This window comes from Tyto alba, unplaced genomic scaffold (assembly GCF_018691265.1).
Source record: "Tyto alba isolate M040663 unplaced genomic scaffold, T.alba_DEE_v4.0 Super-Scaffold_48, whole genome shotgun sequence".
Lineage (NCBI taxonomy): Eukaryota > Metazoa > Chordata > Aves > Strigiformes > Tytonidae > Tyto > Tyto alba.
The window spans coordinates 3,198,070-3,214,750 of NW_024881324.1; the positions used below are offsets into that span (position 1 = coordinate 3,198,070).

The 16,681-nt window shown below is 40.5% G+C and overlaps 1 protein-coding gene across 3 annotated transcripts in view; it reads left to right on the forward strand.

Moving 5' to 3' along the window:
* The first annotated feature begins 3,699 nt into the window (after positions 1-3,699).
* Positions 3,700-16,681, forward strand: part of SLC9A3 (solute carrier family 9 member A3) — a 61,506-nt gene continuing 48,524 nt past the window's right edge. For all 3 annotated transcript variants that reach the window (XM_042806938.1, XM_042806939.1, XM_032998907.2), the window contains exon 1: positions 3,700-4,167. In XM_042806938.1, coding sequence (XP_042662872.1) covers positions 3,972-4,167 — 196 coding nt within the window. In that variant the 5' untranslated portion in view covers positions 3,700-3,971. The remainder of the gene's footprint in view (positions 4,168-16,681) is intronic.

Sequence of the window (16,681 nt, forward strand, 5' to 3'; positions counted from 1 at the left end):
CAATTTTCAACAAATCATAGTTATATTGGTACAATGCCATTCATAGCAACTACTCTTCTATTTGACTATGTATACAGTTGGAATTATGGCATAAAAACATATTCCGTAGTATGTTCCTTATGGCATAAAAATATATTCCTTTCAGAGTCTTACCTTAACCTGTTTATGCATTTAATAGGCAATAATATAAAAAGAGTGTATTCCTCTGAGGAAAGACAGGAATGATAGTAAGTGATTTATAATGGTTTATGTTGCATCAGGAGATTTATCACAGTTGATTTGCCAATTCTTAGCTACTTAGATTTATTTGTTTTCCTTTACAAAAGTTCTGGGCTCCACAGGAATGCGCTTCTTAATTCCACCTCAGTTTAAACACATTTCTTGTGAATGCTAATATTGAAAGTTAATTGTAACTTCTACCCCTAAGTTAGTAGAACTGAAATACTGTATGTGCTTTCTGAAGAAAACTAATATAATTTTAAAGATTTCAGTTTATCAGTTGGAGGGTTTTTAAACTGAAATTGTGTTTACCTCAGCTTTAAAAAAAATCCTCAAGAAGTAATCTTTACAGGGCACAGATGATGTGAAGGGTGTACAACACATTACTAATTCTTTTCTCTAAGCAATTATTTACACAACAATAATGTACACATTTTTTTATACAATTTACACAATTATTTACAAGTTATTTGCAGAAGCAACAATGTTAGAGTTCCTTTAGTTGGGAAAATAATAATAAAAAAAAAATCACTCAGGACACAAAGCCATTATTTTACCGTAAGTAGAATTCTTCCTTGTGTGATCTTTTTGGAGAGTCGGGAAATATCAGCTATGGTGTGATATCATATCTTTATTGCAAACATACTACTCAAGCTAGTGCTTTTTGTTACTGATACAGGATGAGATCATAGGAAACCACGTCAGGGCTTCCATCAAGAACCTTCCGGAAAATGGAATCTATTAATAAATACATAAATGCAAATGTATTCTTGTACGGCTATATATTCTGTACATGAGTTCATGTATATTTGGTGGACTGTTGGTTTAGCAGGTGTTCACGTACCTACAGGAGGTTCATGACTGCCAGTTCCTTCCTCTGTCCTCTCTGTATCATACTAATATATTAATGAATTGCACAAGAATTCCCTGATATGTACAGTCATTTGATATCCAGCCTACTTAAAAAAAATTCCACAAGCAGTCGGATGATAGGACAAATGTCACAGATACACCTTGAACCATTCATTAACTTGTTACTGTTAAAGAAAAACACAGTGCTGGCATTTTAACAGTGTTGTAAACCTTGTTTTGAGAGGATTTTGTGACAAGCAAACTTACGTACTTTTGTAGCAGTTTGGACCAAGGCCTTAAAAAGTCCTTACAAATTCTAAAATTCTCACAAAACCCCTTTAGGGCAGGTTGCTGGGCATTATGCTTTCAACCGAGGAGCATATTAACATTAACTTGTCTGTGCTAAGATGGTATTTCCAACATTTTTTTGTTTGCTAATACCGGTTTATCCCCACCAGCCAACTCAGAAGTGTCATGTCACTCGGCTGCTGTCGTCACTACTGTCATGAGTAGAACAGTACCTCAGGGCAATCAGAGGCATGATCTTGGCTGCAGCTCCCCCACGTGAAGCGTAAGCCTTTGCTTATCTGTAGAAAAGATCCACTGGAGAAGGCTTTCTCATTTTTCTAGCGGGTATTCTTGATCTATGACACTTTTGTCCTTCAGCACTTTCAATAGTAAGGTTTATTTCTAACCTAGTTATCATTTTGTGGAACTAGATTTGGGAAGAATCACCTATATCAGATGGGACGCTGTGGCAGTTGTGGTGCCCTCTTGTCAGCTGCCAGATGCCAGGTTTAATTGTGATGTGATGGAATAAGTTGTGATAATAAAACCAGTGCTGACATCTTGCCTCTAACGAAGTTCATTGTTCTCCTAATACCAGCAAATGGAACTGACATTAACAGTTAGGAACTACTACTATCCACAGGGCTCAGCAGCAGGTTACACAGATGATCAGCAGCTACTTACTTGCAACTGTAGTTCTCTCTCAATAAAGTCAATGCATAAAAACATTACTCTCCTATCAGCCAGAGCCATTTGTAGATCCTTTAAAAAACTTGGGAGCAAATTCTAAAGGACATTTAGTTCCCCGAGTCATACTCTGAAGAAGACAAAAATAATATATATAGGATTTCAGTTGTTAGACACTGAAATATTCTTCATGTGTTTGTCTACAACATTTCCTAAATGCAAATAAAATATTTTGCTGTCTGTCATGCTTCCTAAAAAGAGTTGCCAATTCCATCTTCAGATTGGCTCTTAGTTTAAAAAAATTCCTATATAAGTAGCAGGGGAAACAAAAAATCCCAATGTGTTTTGTTGTTTGAAGAAAGGGTCCAATGCAAGGTCTGCACTTGCTTTGAGGTAATAATAACTGAATCTTCAATGCAGTAACTCAAGAGAACTTTGCTCCTTGAGTTCCTTAGTTAAATAAGATTAATATGTGATAATGATAGAAAGCCTTTTAAACAATATTACAAGAAATTTTTTTTTGTTTTAATTAACCAGTTAACTGATTTCTAGAGTGTCTTGGAGTGATTTAAATAATTAAAATAGTTCCTTAATCTTCCAGACATTTTAAGGGAAAGCTCTATCAAGTTCATTTCTGAACTCTTGATAAAACCAACTCTCACACAAGTAAACCAAAAAGTGGTATTTTTTTTTTCCCACAGAAAGTGACAGGAGCAGTGGGCTGCACATGGGGCCAGCTGCATGGCTGGAGGACAGGGCAGAGGAGAGGAGCTGCTGTGGCCGCGGTGGGTGGGAAGGTTGGCTGGGAACACGCTGCTTTGCTGCCTTTTTTCTGCAGGGTGATGCTTATCATGGGCCACCTGCCTCCAACACAAAACATGGACCGTCCAGGGCATCAGGCAAATGTTATCAGCAAGAAAGAAGGCTTTAGGGGGGAAAGTGGGGACCGTTTAGAGGTTTCACGTTCATTAGGACCAGGAAAAAACAAAAACAAAAAACAAACAAAAAAACCCACACACACACAAAAAACAACAACAGCAACAACAACAACCAAAAAAAAAAAAAAAACGGGAAGAGGAAAAGAAGCCAGGTAGCATTTTTAATATAGCACATCTGAACAAACAGCTGCAAGCAGATGTGAGCGGCCAGGCAGCCCTCGCCTGCTGGTGTCACTTCCCCGAGCAGCGTGGGAAGAGGTGCTCTCTGGTGGACAGAAGAAAAAAAGCCGGTTTTGCCGAAATCTGCTCTGCCTGGGTTTGCTCTAGGTCCCGCAGCGCGCTTGTGGAGTGGAGGAGGAGGAGAGAGCGCGTCTCCCCGGCGTGGGACGGCGGGTCCGAGGGCGGGAGGCTGCGCACCCAAAGCACCCGAGGGCTTGCGGATCTTCCGCGGACCCGAGCGGGGTGGTGGTGGGGGGGAAGAGCTCCAGAAGCTCTGGGTCCCTCCTTTCCCAAACCCCACGTGCCGCGGGCGGGGCCGGCGGCCGCGACCCCGAGCCCACCGCCGTGTCCCCGTGGTGTCCCCGCGTGTGTGTGTCTGTGTGTGTGTCCGTCCGTCCCCCCCCCCCCCCCCCCGGGCTGGTGCTGGGCCGGGGCAGCGCCGGCTCCGCACCGCGGGAGCGGGGGAAGCTCCGCCTCCGCCCGGCCAGGACCGGCCTGATAAAGGCAGGTGCGGGCGAGCAGCAGGACCCCAGCGCCGAGCATCTGCCCGTGCACGGAGCCCCTGACCCCCCTCCTCGGCCAAAAAACGGGTGGCGAGACGGGACGGGACCGAGACACACCCCCACCCACCCACCCACGCCGCCCGCCGTCCTCAGTCGCGTCTCCGCGAAGGGACAAGGACCTCGCCCCCCCCCCCCCGCCAAGGAGCTCCGAAGAGGCGGAATTTCTGCGGGAAGGGGAAGCGGGATTTTGGTGCGTGGCTTGGAGATGAGGCAGGGATCTGGAGTGGGGTTCCTCCTGGGGCTGATGGCTCTCCCAGCGGCGCTGGGACAGAGAAGCTCGGCCAGCCCTATAAATAGCAGCCAGCCTCAAAGCTTTGCCATCGTCTCTTTCAAGTGGGACCACGTCAAGGACCCTTATGTCATCACGCTCTGGATACTTGTGGCCAGCTTGGCCAAAATCGGTGAGTCTGAGGTTCGACATTAATACCCGTCCTCTCCCTTTCCCTTCCCCCCCTTCCCCTTCTCCCACCCGACGTAAATGAAGAAAGCTGATCATAAGTCCGCTGACCCGTCTTCAGAGGATTTACTGTGCTCTGTCCTGATTTCCTAACGCTGCCCTACGCGGTGCTCAGCGGTGCGATTTCCCCCTGTCCCAGCGGGTTACCCAGTTCGTTCCCAGCTCCTGGGACTGCGGCTCCTGCCTCTGGCTCCTGGCAAACCCTTGCAGTCCCTTGAAACCTCGCCATCACTGCTGCTCCCGGGAAAAAAAACTATTCACAGAAGTGAAAGGGAAATCGGGCCTTATTGCTTATACAATACCTATTCCAGTTTATGGCCTGCCATTCTCCTGATGAGGATTGGTAAGCTGTATTAGCTGGCACCATCAAAAATAAACGCTGCAAACGACACGCATGAATTTAGCATTCTCTGCTTTGCAGTGCGTTGCTGAATTCGTGAAAGAGCACGGTTTATAGGGGAAGGTAATACGTATTATCAGACCACCTGATGCAGCTGAAAGAAATACCAGCTTTCGAGCACACAGAATTTTCTTCAAGAAATTGGAATCAGTAAAAGCAAGGACTTAGACTAACTTCTGTGTAGTTTAAGTGAATTTATATGAATGCTTTAACTCTTGGGTTCTGAACTTTGTGACTTTTCCAAAAGCAACCTTATATTAACAACACTGCCTGCTGAACTAGAAGAGTCACCGGTTAATTGGAGTAGATGTTATTTGCTTCATGCTAGTCTTTTCAGTCCTTTTATCTTTAGGTCTAAAAGCAGACCTCCGGTTTGGCTGACATTGAAAATATCATTTTCAACTTTCAATTAATTGTCTCTAAAATCAGTCTCAACTCAGAATATACGATCAGCTCAAAATCCTACTAATCCTTTTCCGTACTTGCACTGTTAATACTAATTTGGGATACCAGAATCACATTCCATGGATTTGGCATGTCACAGAGAATGGAAGATGTAAAAATGTCTATCTAGGTATATTCTGTCTAGCACATAAGATAAACACAGTGAGACTCTGGTGGAAAATGCTGTCTCCAAATCCAAATAAAACATTTTAATGGCTAGGAGTAAGTTATGTAGAGGTGACACTGTGAAGCGTTTTTCAGTCATACCTGCATTTTGGATTTCACTTGCTTAACCATAGATATATAACTAAATGGCTTCATCTGAATCACTGTTGGACTACACCTTGCAAATAGTTTGTGTTCAGGAGGTTGCTGCATTACCTAGATTACATAGAAATACAGTTTTGTTTTAATTGATTTTTATTGGTGAGTTATATCAAGTAGAAAGCTGGGGAAACCAGGTACAGGGAAAAAACAGTGACAATGTTGAGTCCCTGTAAAATTGTGCTGACTAAACTAATGCACAGGTTGCTCATTTGAACCTTCTTTTTGAGATGCTCTTCTAAATAAATATTTGCCCTTTGTGTTACTAAGGCTTTGCTGTTTTGTACATGTGCCACAGATGTGCAGAGTAACACTAGTATTGCACAATCATATCAGCATTGTGTCAGAAATTCAGTGAAGCTAACAGGACAGGTAGATTGTCCTATATTTAAATTGCAATGGCCCGGATTAAGATTATCGTGGATTAAGATGAGCCATTTTACCATGAAGTGCTGGATATAAACTCTTGATAAATCACTGATTGTCCTTGGAGTTCAGGAGCTGAATGATGCTGGTTCTGTTTTTAAATTCTTTGCACTTCTTTCATGGCTGCACAGAGCATGTCACTAGTAGACAGCATCCATCCTCAACTCCACTATTTTTCTTCCCCAAAGCTTCGAGCTTCATGCTTTTCTCACCTCCCATTTGTAATTGCAATCCTCTACTACTCTGGATGTTGTCTCTGAAGAAGCAATGGACAGCTGCTGTATTCCACTGAGAGTCTATGAACGCTCCTGCTTCCCCCACCAGTCACAAATGAAATACTGAAAAGTAGAAATGTACGCTCACTATGCAACAGCTTCTTAATGAAGGAAGCATGAAAGTGTTCACATAAATCAGTGAGAAGGGGAACTGAAAAAAAAAACGCTTGTCAGCCTTCTATCTGCCTTGGTGTGTCAAGGGTTCTGGAAAGTAGATCAGAAATCTATCAGATTTTGCATGGTAAAAATGTTGTGCTGGATCAAAGAAGTTTTATACATTCAAAAAAAACAGACAGAAAAGAGCTGAGGAAGAAAATACACATCTGCCCCCGTGTCTCTTGCTTTACTACCTGAAGAAGGGCAAAGGTAGTGGAGTCAAAATGCAGGTTTTGCTGTGGGTTTTTCAATAGGGGAGGAGCTGTTGTAACACATGCAAGCTCACTTCTCCATGGCTACAGAGGCTGGGAGAGCTCTTTCACTGGTGGATGATAGGCAATTGGGTCAGCAAAGGGTGTTCTGGGAACTACAGTTGGGGATGAAAAATATATGAGAATACTTTGCCTTCTCTTGCGTATAGAGTAATTTTAGGGTTTTGTGGGGTGTTTGGTGTTTTGTTTTTTTTTTTTTTTTTTTTTCTTTTGTGTGTGTGTTTTTTTTTCCTCCCCCAAAAAAGTTTCATTTCATGATATTATATGGCTGGGGGAAATGCACATTTAATAGCAGGTTCTTGTGATACTTCTGGGACTTGATGGTCATGCTGTGTACATTCAGAATGTAAATTGGTGCTGACAAGGTATTCTGCAACATAAACAATTGTATGTGAAATCTTGTAAGCACCCCAAATAATGAAGAAGTGTAGTGTTTTGGGCTTTGTGGGAAGGAAGGTGTTATTCTATTTTTTTCATATGAAGAATACTTACATCTCTTGGGCAAGTCTAGGTATTGATACAAATGAAAGTGTGGAAGAAGAGGCTTCATACAGTTGGCTTTCATGCACTATAGGAAATAATTTGTGTCTACTATGAAACTTATGATACATCTCAGTGTACTCTTTTACATAGTACAATTGGTTTGATTTGACCCTCTTCATTTGAAATGTTCCAACTCTCCATTCTAAGGTACAGAATGTTCCACTTTGGCTAATGATCTTTATTTCCTCTTTTGATAGGCTCCCTTATCACTGCAAATGAGTATCCTTATGGGATAAGGCCAATAAACTACTTACATGTGTAAAGCTAAGCCAGAAAAACATCTTATCTACATGAAGAAGGTACATGAGGTACAGCTGAGAACCCTCCTAGGGGACTTCAGTTGTCCACTTCCTGGTACCTCAGTTCTCCAGATGAAACAAGCAATAGCAGTGAAAAAAACTAACCAACCAAACCCAAATATATACATGTATGTATATACAGTTATAGACTAAGGCATTTCCTACTGTAATTATGTTGATAAGGGATGTAGCATTTTTAATCAACATACTTGCACAGTATAGTTCTAATTTAAGATTAAATGCACGTGCACAATGACCAGCCTTGCACGTGATTTTTAAGCTCACTTTCTCATGTGCTCTTCTCCTTCTTTATATGTATTTAATAATAGATCACATCTTGAAAATAACCTTTTTATAAGCAGACATGTAGAAGATATAAACAGTGGCAAGAAAGTCTACTACAGAAAAAGCCAGGAGGAGGAGATCAGAAAACAGCTCTGCAAACAAGTAGAAGGAAAGGAATAATCAGCTCAGGAGCTAAAATTGGGCAAGAGCAGAAATAGTTTAAAATCTGAATATTGTATACAGCTTTTTCTGAGGATATTTCTGAGGCCATGTCTGTTGCAAAAAAAAAAAATATGTTTTTTACTTGGGGGAGATCCACTGCATACTTATATACTTGTTCAAAATCCTAGGAGTCAGAGAGAGATTGTATTTATATTTTTATTGGAGGTTATGTTGGGAAACATGTAAAATTCCTACTTGTGGTTTAAGTCCTTTTGTGTAGTATAACATTTTTTCTGGAGGATATTAATTGCTTGTCCCACAATAAAATAAAAAATCCCTACAAAGCAGTCTTTCTGCCTGTTTAGCCCCCTGAACTTACTCAATGTGGAGCAGATAAGCAACTGTAGGAAAAGGTGGGCAAGTGAGTGACTATGAACAGGAGTGAGGAAGGGTACTTAGCCTTTGCATTACCTGTGAGTCAAACCTCTTGCCAACTGTTTTTGTTGGTATAGTTTTATGCTAAGTCTAAGAGTGTCACAAAAGCTGTTTTTATTTATTTTTTTTTTTTTTATTTTTTTTTTTTTTAGTCTGTGTAGTTGTGCACAAATTCTAAAGGCTTTTATATTCAAAATTTAAAAGCAGGAGTGAAATTTTAATCCAGGGCAGCTGGTAAATCGGTCTTCGGGAATGCCACAATGCTTTGGTGGAGGGGGAAGTGATTCAATAACAATGAGCAAACACTTAGGAGAAGGCTGGCCTAGTGCTATCTCAAAAAGATACTGTGTCAGATGGACTTGTTGAGTCCATCAGCTCCTGGGACCCCAGGAGGTCATGAGCTGTAAAGTATGCTATATCTCTAAGCCTACAGAGATATGGGTTCCTACAAATGCTCTACTTTCTGCATGCCCAGGCCCCTTCACACTGTCTCAAACTACACTGAGAAAGGAACTCTTCAGAGTATTTTGTTAACACAAACAATTGCTGTGGAGAATTTTAAGCATGTTAGGGATGGGCTAGGGAAGGAACTGTGAAATGCAGGTCTAACAACTCATCCATTTTAGACTCCTGGGGCAATATTTTCTTTGAAGAAATCAATACCCCTCCCTCCAAAGCAAGCTGTCAAAACAAAAGCCCATTTGACTTCCAAATTTCTCCTTCTGGCATTTTAGCACTAGTGAAAAGTGTAAATTGTTTAGAGAAACTGATTTAGGGTATTGTATTAATAAGAGCAAAAAATGTGAGAATAGCTCTCCTGTTGGCACTTCTTCAGTAAATAACATCTTTAGGTAGAAATGTTGAAGGATACTTTATTGGAAGTATTTAGCTGAAAAATGGGGTCAGAGACTGAAATGGTGAGGATGCTACCAGAGCCTGCAAAGCTTAAACTACCAGCCTTGTCATGATTGTAGTGCTTGTTAAAAGCTGCCTTCATTAGCAAGTGATAATATGAAAAAGGACTTTGCATTGTGACTAGGAAGTCTGGACTTGGTTACCTTCCCTCATAACCTGAACAAGATAACAAGGAATAAAATGTATCTTTTATTGTGAACTCCGTAGAAGCTGAAACAGGTTGGCATACTTATAAGGGAGGCATATGCATTTCCTTCCTAGATATAGCCTTTTACTGTCTATCTTAAAAACAATTACATAGAAATGCTACAAATTTGTGCTGGCAACTATGTTATATAACCGGGGTGTCTTCATTTTAGTAAGATGCTGTATTTCCTCTTGCAAAGTGCTGTTTAGAATACCTGTAAGCTTGGAATGTTAAGTACTGCGAAATCTCTGCCTTCTAAGGAATTACGTTTTGTATGCAACATTTTAGGCAGCTGAAAAGAAGACTTCCAACACAGAATGATAGCTTAGCATTTCCAGTTCTAGGAACAACTGTGTAAGCCATGTCTTTATTAGATTTTTGATCTGTAAGTGGAGGCCTATTTCCACGTTTTATTTCCATTTTACTCTTGTACCTTACTCACCCTTTCCTTGTCCTTCCTGCCTCCCTGAAACACACATCTCTCTTCTCCCCCCTCCCCCTCCAAGTCTTGCAAGTCTCAAGTCTTAATTATTTAGAGTAGGGAAGAAGATATCAGGACAGTATAATTCTACAAGATTCAGATTACATCCCCTGACGAATAGCAAATGTACAATGGCAACTTGTGTGAATTACATAAGAAAACAATGGCATTTTGAGAATGGTGGTGAATTGAATACAGTTCAGACATGCATACCTAAGAAAGGATCTCTGCCATCAATTACTTGCAGGCACCTGTGTGCAAAGTGCTTGGTGTTCTCTGTAGAACAATGGAATCCTTTTAATACTGTAGTCCTAGGATTGTTGAAACCATTGATTTACTGTCTTGAGAGCTAAAGCCACTTATTACTAAGAGTGATCTACAAACCCCCAAAGTGACTGTAAATCTCTCATGTGGTAATGCAGCAGACCACAGGCCTGCAGGTAGTAAATGCAAGTAGCAAACCCTTTCAGGTGTACACAGGTTCTTCAAGTGAAAGGCTTTGTGAGGTCCCCTTTGTTTTTGTGGAGCTTTGTATGTTAGAGATGCTTAGCAGGGAAGTGGGTATTGGAAATCCTGAATTATTACTTTGAGCTGGCAGTAAGAAGGATGCTTTTCCAGTTGTTTTGACTCATAGCACCAGAAGTCTATCAAAAGTCAGTGAGTTTCACCACCAGTTTTCCTAAAGAAACGTTTTGAATTCAGATACAAACCTTCTCTCCCTATTTACCATGTTTTAATTGCTCTGAAGTAATGGATTACTGAGTTCCTCTGTACCTTCTGTATGGGTCTTTCTATTCCAAGATGAAGTGTTGAGTCCAGAGTTGTAGAAGAATATTTCTTATTTGAATATTCTTTTTGTTCTTTCAGGAAATTGTCTCTGATTTTTCTAATCCCTCTGCAGTAGTGCAGTTAAACTAATGTCCCAAAGAACTAGGGGCTCTAATTATTCTTCAGCTTGCTAACAAATGTCACCCATTTAAAAATACAGACTGTTAAAACAGCCTTGGTAAACTGCAGAGCATGGCTGGTTGGCTCTGTTGTAATATTTTGAGTCCTTTTGTAAAACGGTTTACAGAGTGTTCACCACTATGAAAGGAGTGACTTGATACCCAATTGGCTGCTATGTAAAGCACTGTAAAGTCATAAATACTGAAACTACAGGCTGACAAGGAAGAGCAGACCGAGATGGAATGCAAGACCTCAAGTGGAAACATTTTTAATTAAGGCACGAATATTTAATGTTTATTCATGGCAGAAGAAAACTGGAAGATATTCTGAAAGGCCTATGCAAAACCAGGGTTTTTAAGTAGATGGATGGGAGGGTTTTCTCCTTTCAATAACTGAAAGTAGAAGTCATTCTGGATTCATTAATATGTGCCTAGGTGAGTTCTGCTTTTATCTATTGAAAGACAAAATTCCTCAGCCTTTTGTCAACCCTGAATGTTAAAATAGCAGCAGTCAGACACCAAGAAAGAAAATATCTAAGTAGATTGTGTACCGGTTTTCAAAAAACATTTGGTTACAATTTTCTCTGCTGCAATTACAGTTTCTTAAAAGTGGGGGAAAAAGTGGAAAGTGGAAGCTTTATGGATTCATTCACTACCAAAAGTTGAGCTTTGAGGAAAATATTAAATATTCAGAAACCTGTAAAGGTCTTGAGCTAGTAAGATTTCATAATGAAAATCTCCCAAGTGCAAACAGATTGTAAACTGATAGAGAGACTTGTCTAAACACAAATCTGATTTTATGTTATCTATTTTGTCATAGTTAAAACATTGTAACTCCTTTTATTAAAATGAATATTATTACATTGGTTTGGTGCTATAATAGTATTCCAGGGACTAGATGACATAGGTTGATATAAGATGGCTTTATGTTAATATAAGTACATCAGTACTAACAGTTGTACTGGTGTTATAGTTATGTGATCATACATAAAGCTAAATATAGATGTACTATAGAGTTATTACAATCCTCTTACTCCAGTGGAATAGCAGTTCTGGTGAGTATAGGGATGTGGATTTTCAGACCCTGACAGCTTAGACATATGCTTAACAAATTCATTTAATAAATGTTATTTAGTGGTTTAAGTGGTTACAATATTCATGCTGGAGTGAATGAAACAGTGTTTGAATGCTTGGTCTTCTGTTCCAGTACATAGTCTAGAGTTCAAACTGCCACAGTACTTGGTTTGAATTAAATTGCCAGATTTTCCACTGAAGTAGCTCTTGTCCTCAGCTATTTCATCTTACTTTAGTTCTGGGGCTTACTTTGGGACAATAGTGAAGTGGGGAAAAGTAATCTTTCGAATTGGGTCAGTCAGTGATGAGTGACTGTGAGGCTTAAGTCAATGATACACCTCCTGTGATGTAGCTGTATCTGAAGCTGATGGCTAGGGAGAAAGCACACAGGAATACATGCAGTGTCCTGTAACCCAGGCATCATTTGATATTTTGCTGGACACTGGATCTCCTATAGAGTTCAAAGAATCATAGAATCACACACTGACAGGATGGGTGAGGTTGGAAGGGACCTCTGGAGATCATCTGGTCCAACTTCCCTGCTCAATCAGCGTGACCTACAGCTGGTTGCACAGGAACATGTTTAGATGGCTTTTGAGTATCTCCAAGGAGGGAGACTCTACAGCCTTTCTGGGCAATCTGTGCCAATGCTTGGCCACCCTCACAGTGAAAAGGTGTTTCTTGATGTTCAGAGAGAACCTCTCATGTTTCAGTTTGTGTCCATTGCCTCTTGTCCTGTCGCTGGGCACCACTGAAAAAGAGCCAGGCTCTGTCCTCTTTGCACTCTCCCTTCAGGTGTTTATAGACATGGATGATATTCCCCCTTGAGCCTTCTCTTCTCCAGGCTAAACAGACCCACCTCTCTCAGTCTTTCTTCATATGTGATATGCTCCAGTCCCTTTATCATCTTCCTGACCCTTTGCTGGACTCTGTCGCTATGTCCATGTCTGGTATGGAGGAGCCCAGAACTGGGCTTCAGGTGTGGCCTCACCAGTGCTGAGCAGAGAGGAAGGAGCACCTCACTTGGTCTGTTTGGCAATACTTCGCCTAAAGCAGCCCAGGATACCAGTAGCTTTCTTCACTCTAAGGGCACATTGCTGGCTCCTGTTCACCTTGGTGTTTACTGGGACCCCCAAGACCTTTTCTGCCAAGCTGTTTTCCAGCTGGATGGTACCCAGCACATACCTGGTGCATGGAGTTGTTCCTTGCCAGGTGTGGGACTGTGCTTCTCCTTGCTGAACTTCCCGAGGTTCCTGTCAGCCCATTTCTCCAGCCTGTTGAAGTCTCTCTGGATGGCAGCGTGACCCTCTGGCCTACCAGCCACTCCTCCCGAATTTGTGTCTTGAGCACACTTGATGGGGGAACACCCTGCCCCATCATTCAGATCGTTAATGAAGATGTTGGACAGGACTGGGCCCAGTACTGACCTCTGGGGTTACACCACTAGTTACCAGCCTCTAATTACACTTCGCACCACTGATCCCCACCCTTGGGGCCCGGCCATTCATCCAGTTTTCAATCCACCTCACTGTCTGCTCATCCAGATCCTACAGCAACAGCTTGAGGGGCTATGAAACTCTTATGGGAGACCATGTCAAAGGCTTTGCTGAAGGCCCAGGGGACATTAGCCACTGCTCTCCCCTCATCTACCAGGTCTGTCATCTAATCATGTAAGTTAACTAGGTGGGTCAAGCATGACTTCTTCTTTGTGAAGCCATGCCGACTACTCCTGAGGAATTTCTTGTCCTTCGTGTGCCTGGAAATGATTGCCAGAATTAGTTGCTCTATCAGGGAGACCTGCAGATCCTGGCCTTTAGATTAGCAGTGTTCATACATGGATGGACCTTTATCCACATCATACCTTGTCAAAGAAAGAAACACTTCTGCATGCTGTTCTGATGAAATCAATATACTTTGATTAACTGAAGCAAAATCTCATGCTAATATACAGAGGAAAGGAGAGCACCTGGTGGCTGTATGGTGGCCACGATGATCATGCCATCATGTATTAAAGAAAGGAATGACAAGGTACCAGCATAAAGTTTATCCTCTAACCTGTGTGCTTTCTGATCAGAATGGATTCAATTTTCTGATCCAAATGGCTTTCATTCATATGTCCTGACTCTTCTGCTTTCTCTTAGCTGACACAGCATGAGTTCCATCTCTTATTTTAGACAGACCATTCTCCAGGATGAACTGATATTCTAAGGAATAGTATTGATGGGAACACTCAGTGAGATCTACCAACTGGTAGTACCAAGCTCAAGGAGTAGCTAGCTGATTCAACAGGAACATGTATAAACCTGGAGGTGGTGGTTGTAGTGTTCACTGCTTCCTGCAGAACAGCATGATAGCTCTTCTTCTTACAGACTGCTCTTCTACCCACAGCTGTATGCCAGAAAGCACAATTCTGTAGTTCCTCCTCCGTACTAGGTTGGTATTTCTTCTTAGTCTTCCAGTTATCTAAATGACAGCACTGGTACTTTGGAATGTTACCTCCGTTTCCCCTTTTCTAATGGGATCTTTCTTAAGAAGACTGCCTTTGTTCCCCTAAAAAAAGAACCCTAAACCCCAAAAAATAAATGTCAAAAAGCCAAACCAACCAAGCAACCAATAAAACCTCCTCAGGTGAAACTATGTGGGTGGGTATTCCATCATTACATTTCTTTCCTACAAGAAAGACCAGGAAATTTCCAAGTCCATGATAGTTATGGTCATGGTGGTCTCCTATTGCTTCCTTAGATGATACTCATTTATTTCTTATCTTCATTTCACTTCACAAAAGATGGTGCAAGCTCTGACTCTGAATAGGCAGACATTTGAATTATTGAACTGGTATTTTGTTGGGGTACCTGGGGTACCTTATTGGAGTGCAGATGAAGATATTTTGAGCTCAGTTATGCTTAGATTAGTTGCCATGGATGTTCATTAGTGGAGGGTAGTGTATTCTTTTTCTAAGTAGAAATAAATTCTTGAGTGAATACTGTGCTTATTCTCATGTTTCTTTAATACTTGCTACCATAGATGTCATGTGGAAAATAAATCATAGATGTTTTCATAGGCAAACAACTAATTTAATTTGAATGCACACTTGTCCTAGTGTAACAAGTTGAGTAAGATAGTCTACATTTAAAAAAAAATGAACAATTTTGTGTTGATCAGGGGAGTGATCAATAATGAAAAAAAGTAATATAGAGAGAACTGTGAGACAAAAGACAGGATGGAAGCTACAGATGAGAGTGCTATTATGTATGTGGCATAAAAATTATGTAATTAGATTGTGAGGGAAAAAAATCAGAAAGCATCTACATATTTATATTCAGTGTCTAATAAATGTATTAATACATTTCCAATTTTCTTAATTTCTATTTTGTTATCATGAAGTTAAATATTTGACTATCGCCTGAGGTTTTCTGATAACATATCTTCCATTCATCAAAAGGGGTTTGTCATAAACTACCGTCTGACAGATGCCATCAATATGTCCATTAGTCATAATCTCTTACCATGAATTAGCAACATAAGATATTTTAGACTTTGCTCTATAGGGCTCCAAGAGGATAGCTTGTTCTCTTGGGCAATCTATCCTCAGGAGTACTCATCCAGTGGTTCTACGTGTCGTGTGGAGTACGGTGTATCTTAGAGGATGCTACCTTTTGGAGGTGTAAAAAGAATGCATAGCAAGGCTTAGTTTTTTCTCCACTGACAAGGCATTTCCTAGACAAGATGAATAGTCAGCATGACTTTGTTCTCTTCAATGTTATGCTAAGTATTCCTTCAAATCAGGGAGCCATCTTTCTACCTGCTCCCAATAATCCTATAAATCTTCATTTTATCTGGGCTTTTTAAAGGTAGCTTATGTACCTGTCAGTTGCTGTATTGCTGCTGATCTGTACGTGATCATACCTGACAGGTTTAAAAAACCCAGTATGGTGCAGCTACTCACAGTTGCAGAGTTTGAAGTGCTTTTCTATTTTAGTATTTGCCTTTTTTTTAATTTTTTTTGCCTTTTTATTTGTGTGTTCCACAATCTCTCATGCAGCAAAGTCTTATGATCCAAGACAAGAATGAAAGATAGGTTGTCAAACAAGGAAGATGATAGCTCACTCAGGCAGGTTCTCTAAGTGGTAGTGTAGCCCCCATAACACAGTCTGAAACATGTATCCCATAGCAGTGAAGACTTACGTTGCTTATGCAGTGAAAGTATCTGGAATGAGAAAGCTGGTAATGTTACTTTGTTCTTGATAATATTTAGAAAAAAAGGTCTGCACTCTTCCAAATTTTTTCTTAGAAATAAAGAATATAGCAAGTTCAGAAGCTATTTTTTTTTTTTTTTTTTTTCTCTTCAGGATGTGACAGATATGACATTGAAGTCAGTGGAAGATAAATGCTTTGTAATTCACCTTTGCCTCCTGTCTGCTCAAATTAATTCAATCAATTTTCAGACATTCTCTGATCTGAGGATGAGCTTATTACACTTCACATGAGTCTGAAAAAAGGGCTGTCACATTTATCATGGAGTTAAGGGGAGCAGCAATTCATTAGTACTTAATACATTAATCTTATTTGCAACCTTATGTTCCCTAGCATTTCAGTAAACAGAATTATGCCTTGTTTGCTTGTCTTAAATACTTGTACTGAAGAAAATGGTAATTAAGTGAAAAGCTAAAGCTTTTTGCTTTGAGACAAAATTATTCTTTTTGAGTGCTCAATATAGCATATTAATTCTTTAGCCTTTCCTAAGGAATACAACAGAGATGATCTTACTGAAAACATAGTTTTCAAGGCATGTTCACTTGAATAATGCTGTTTGGTGTTTGAAAGTATGAGGAT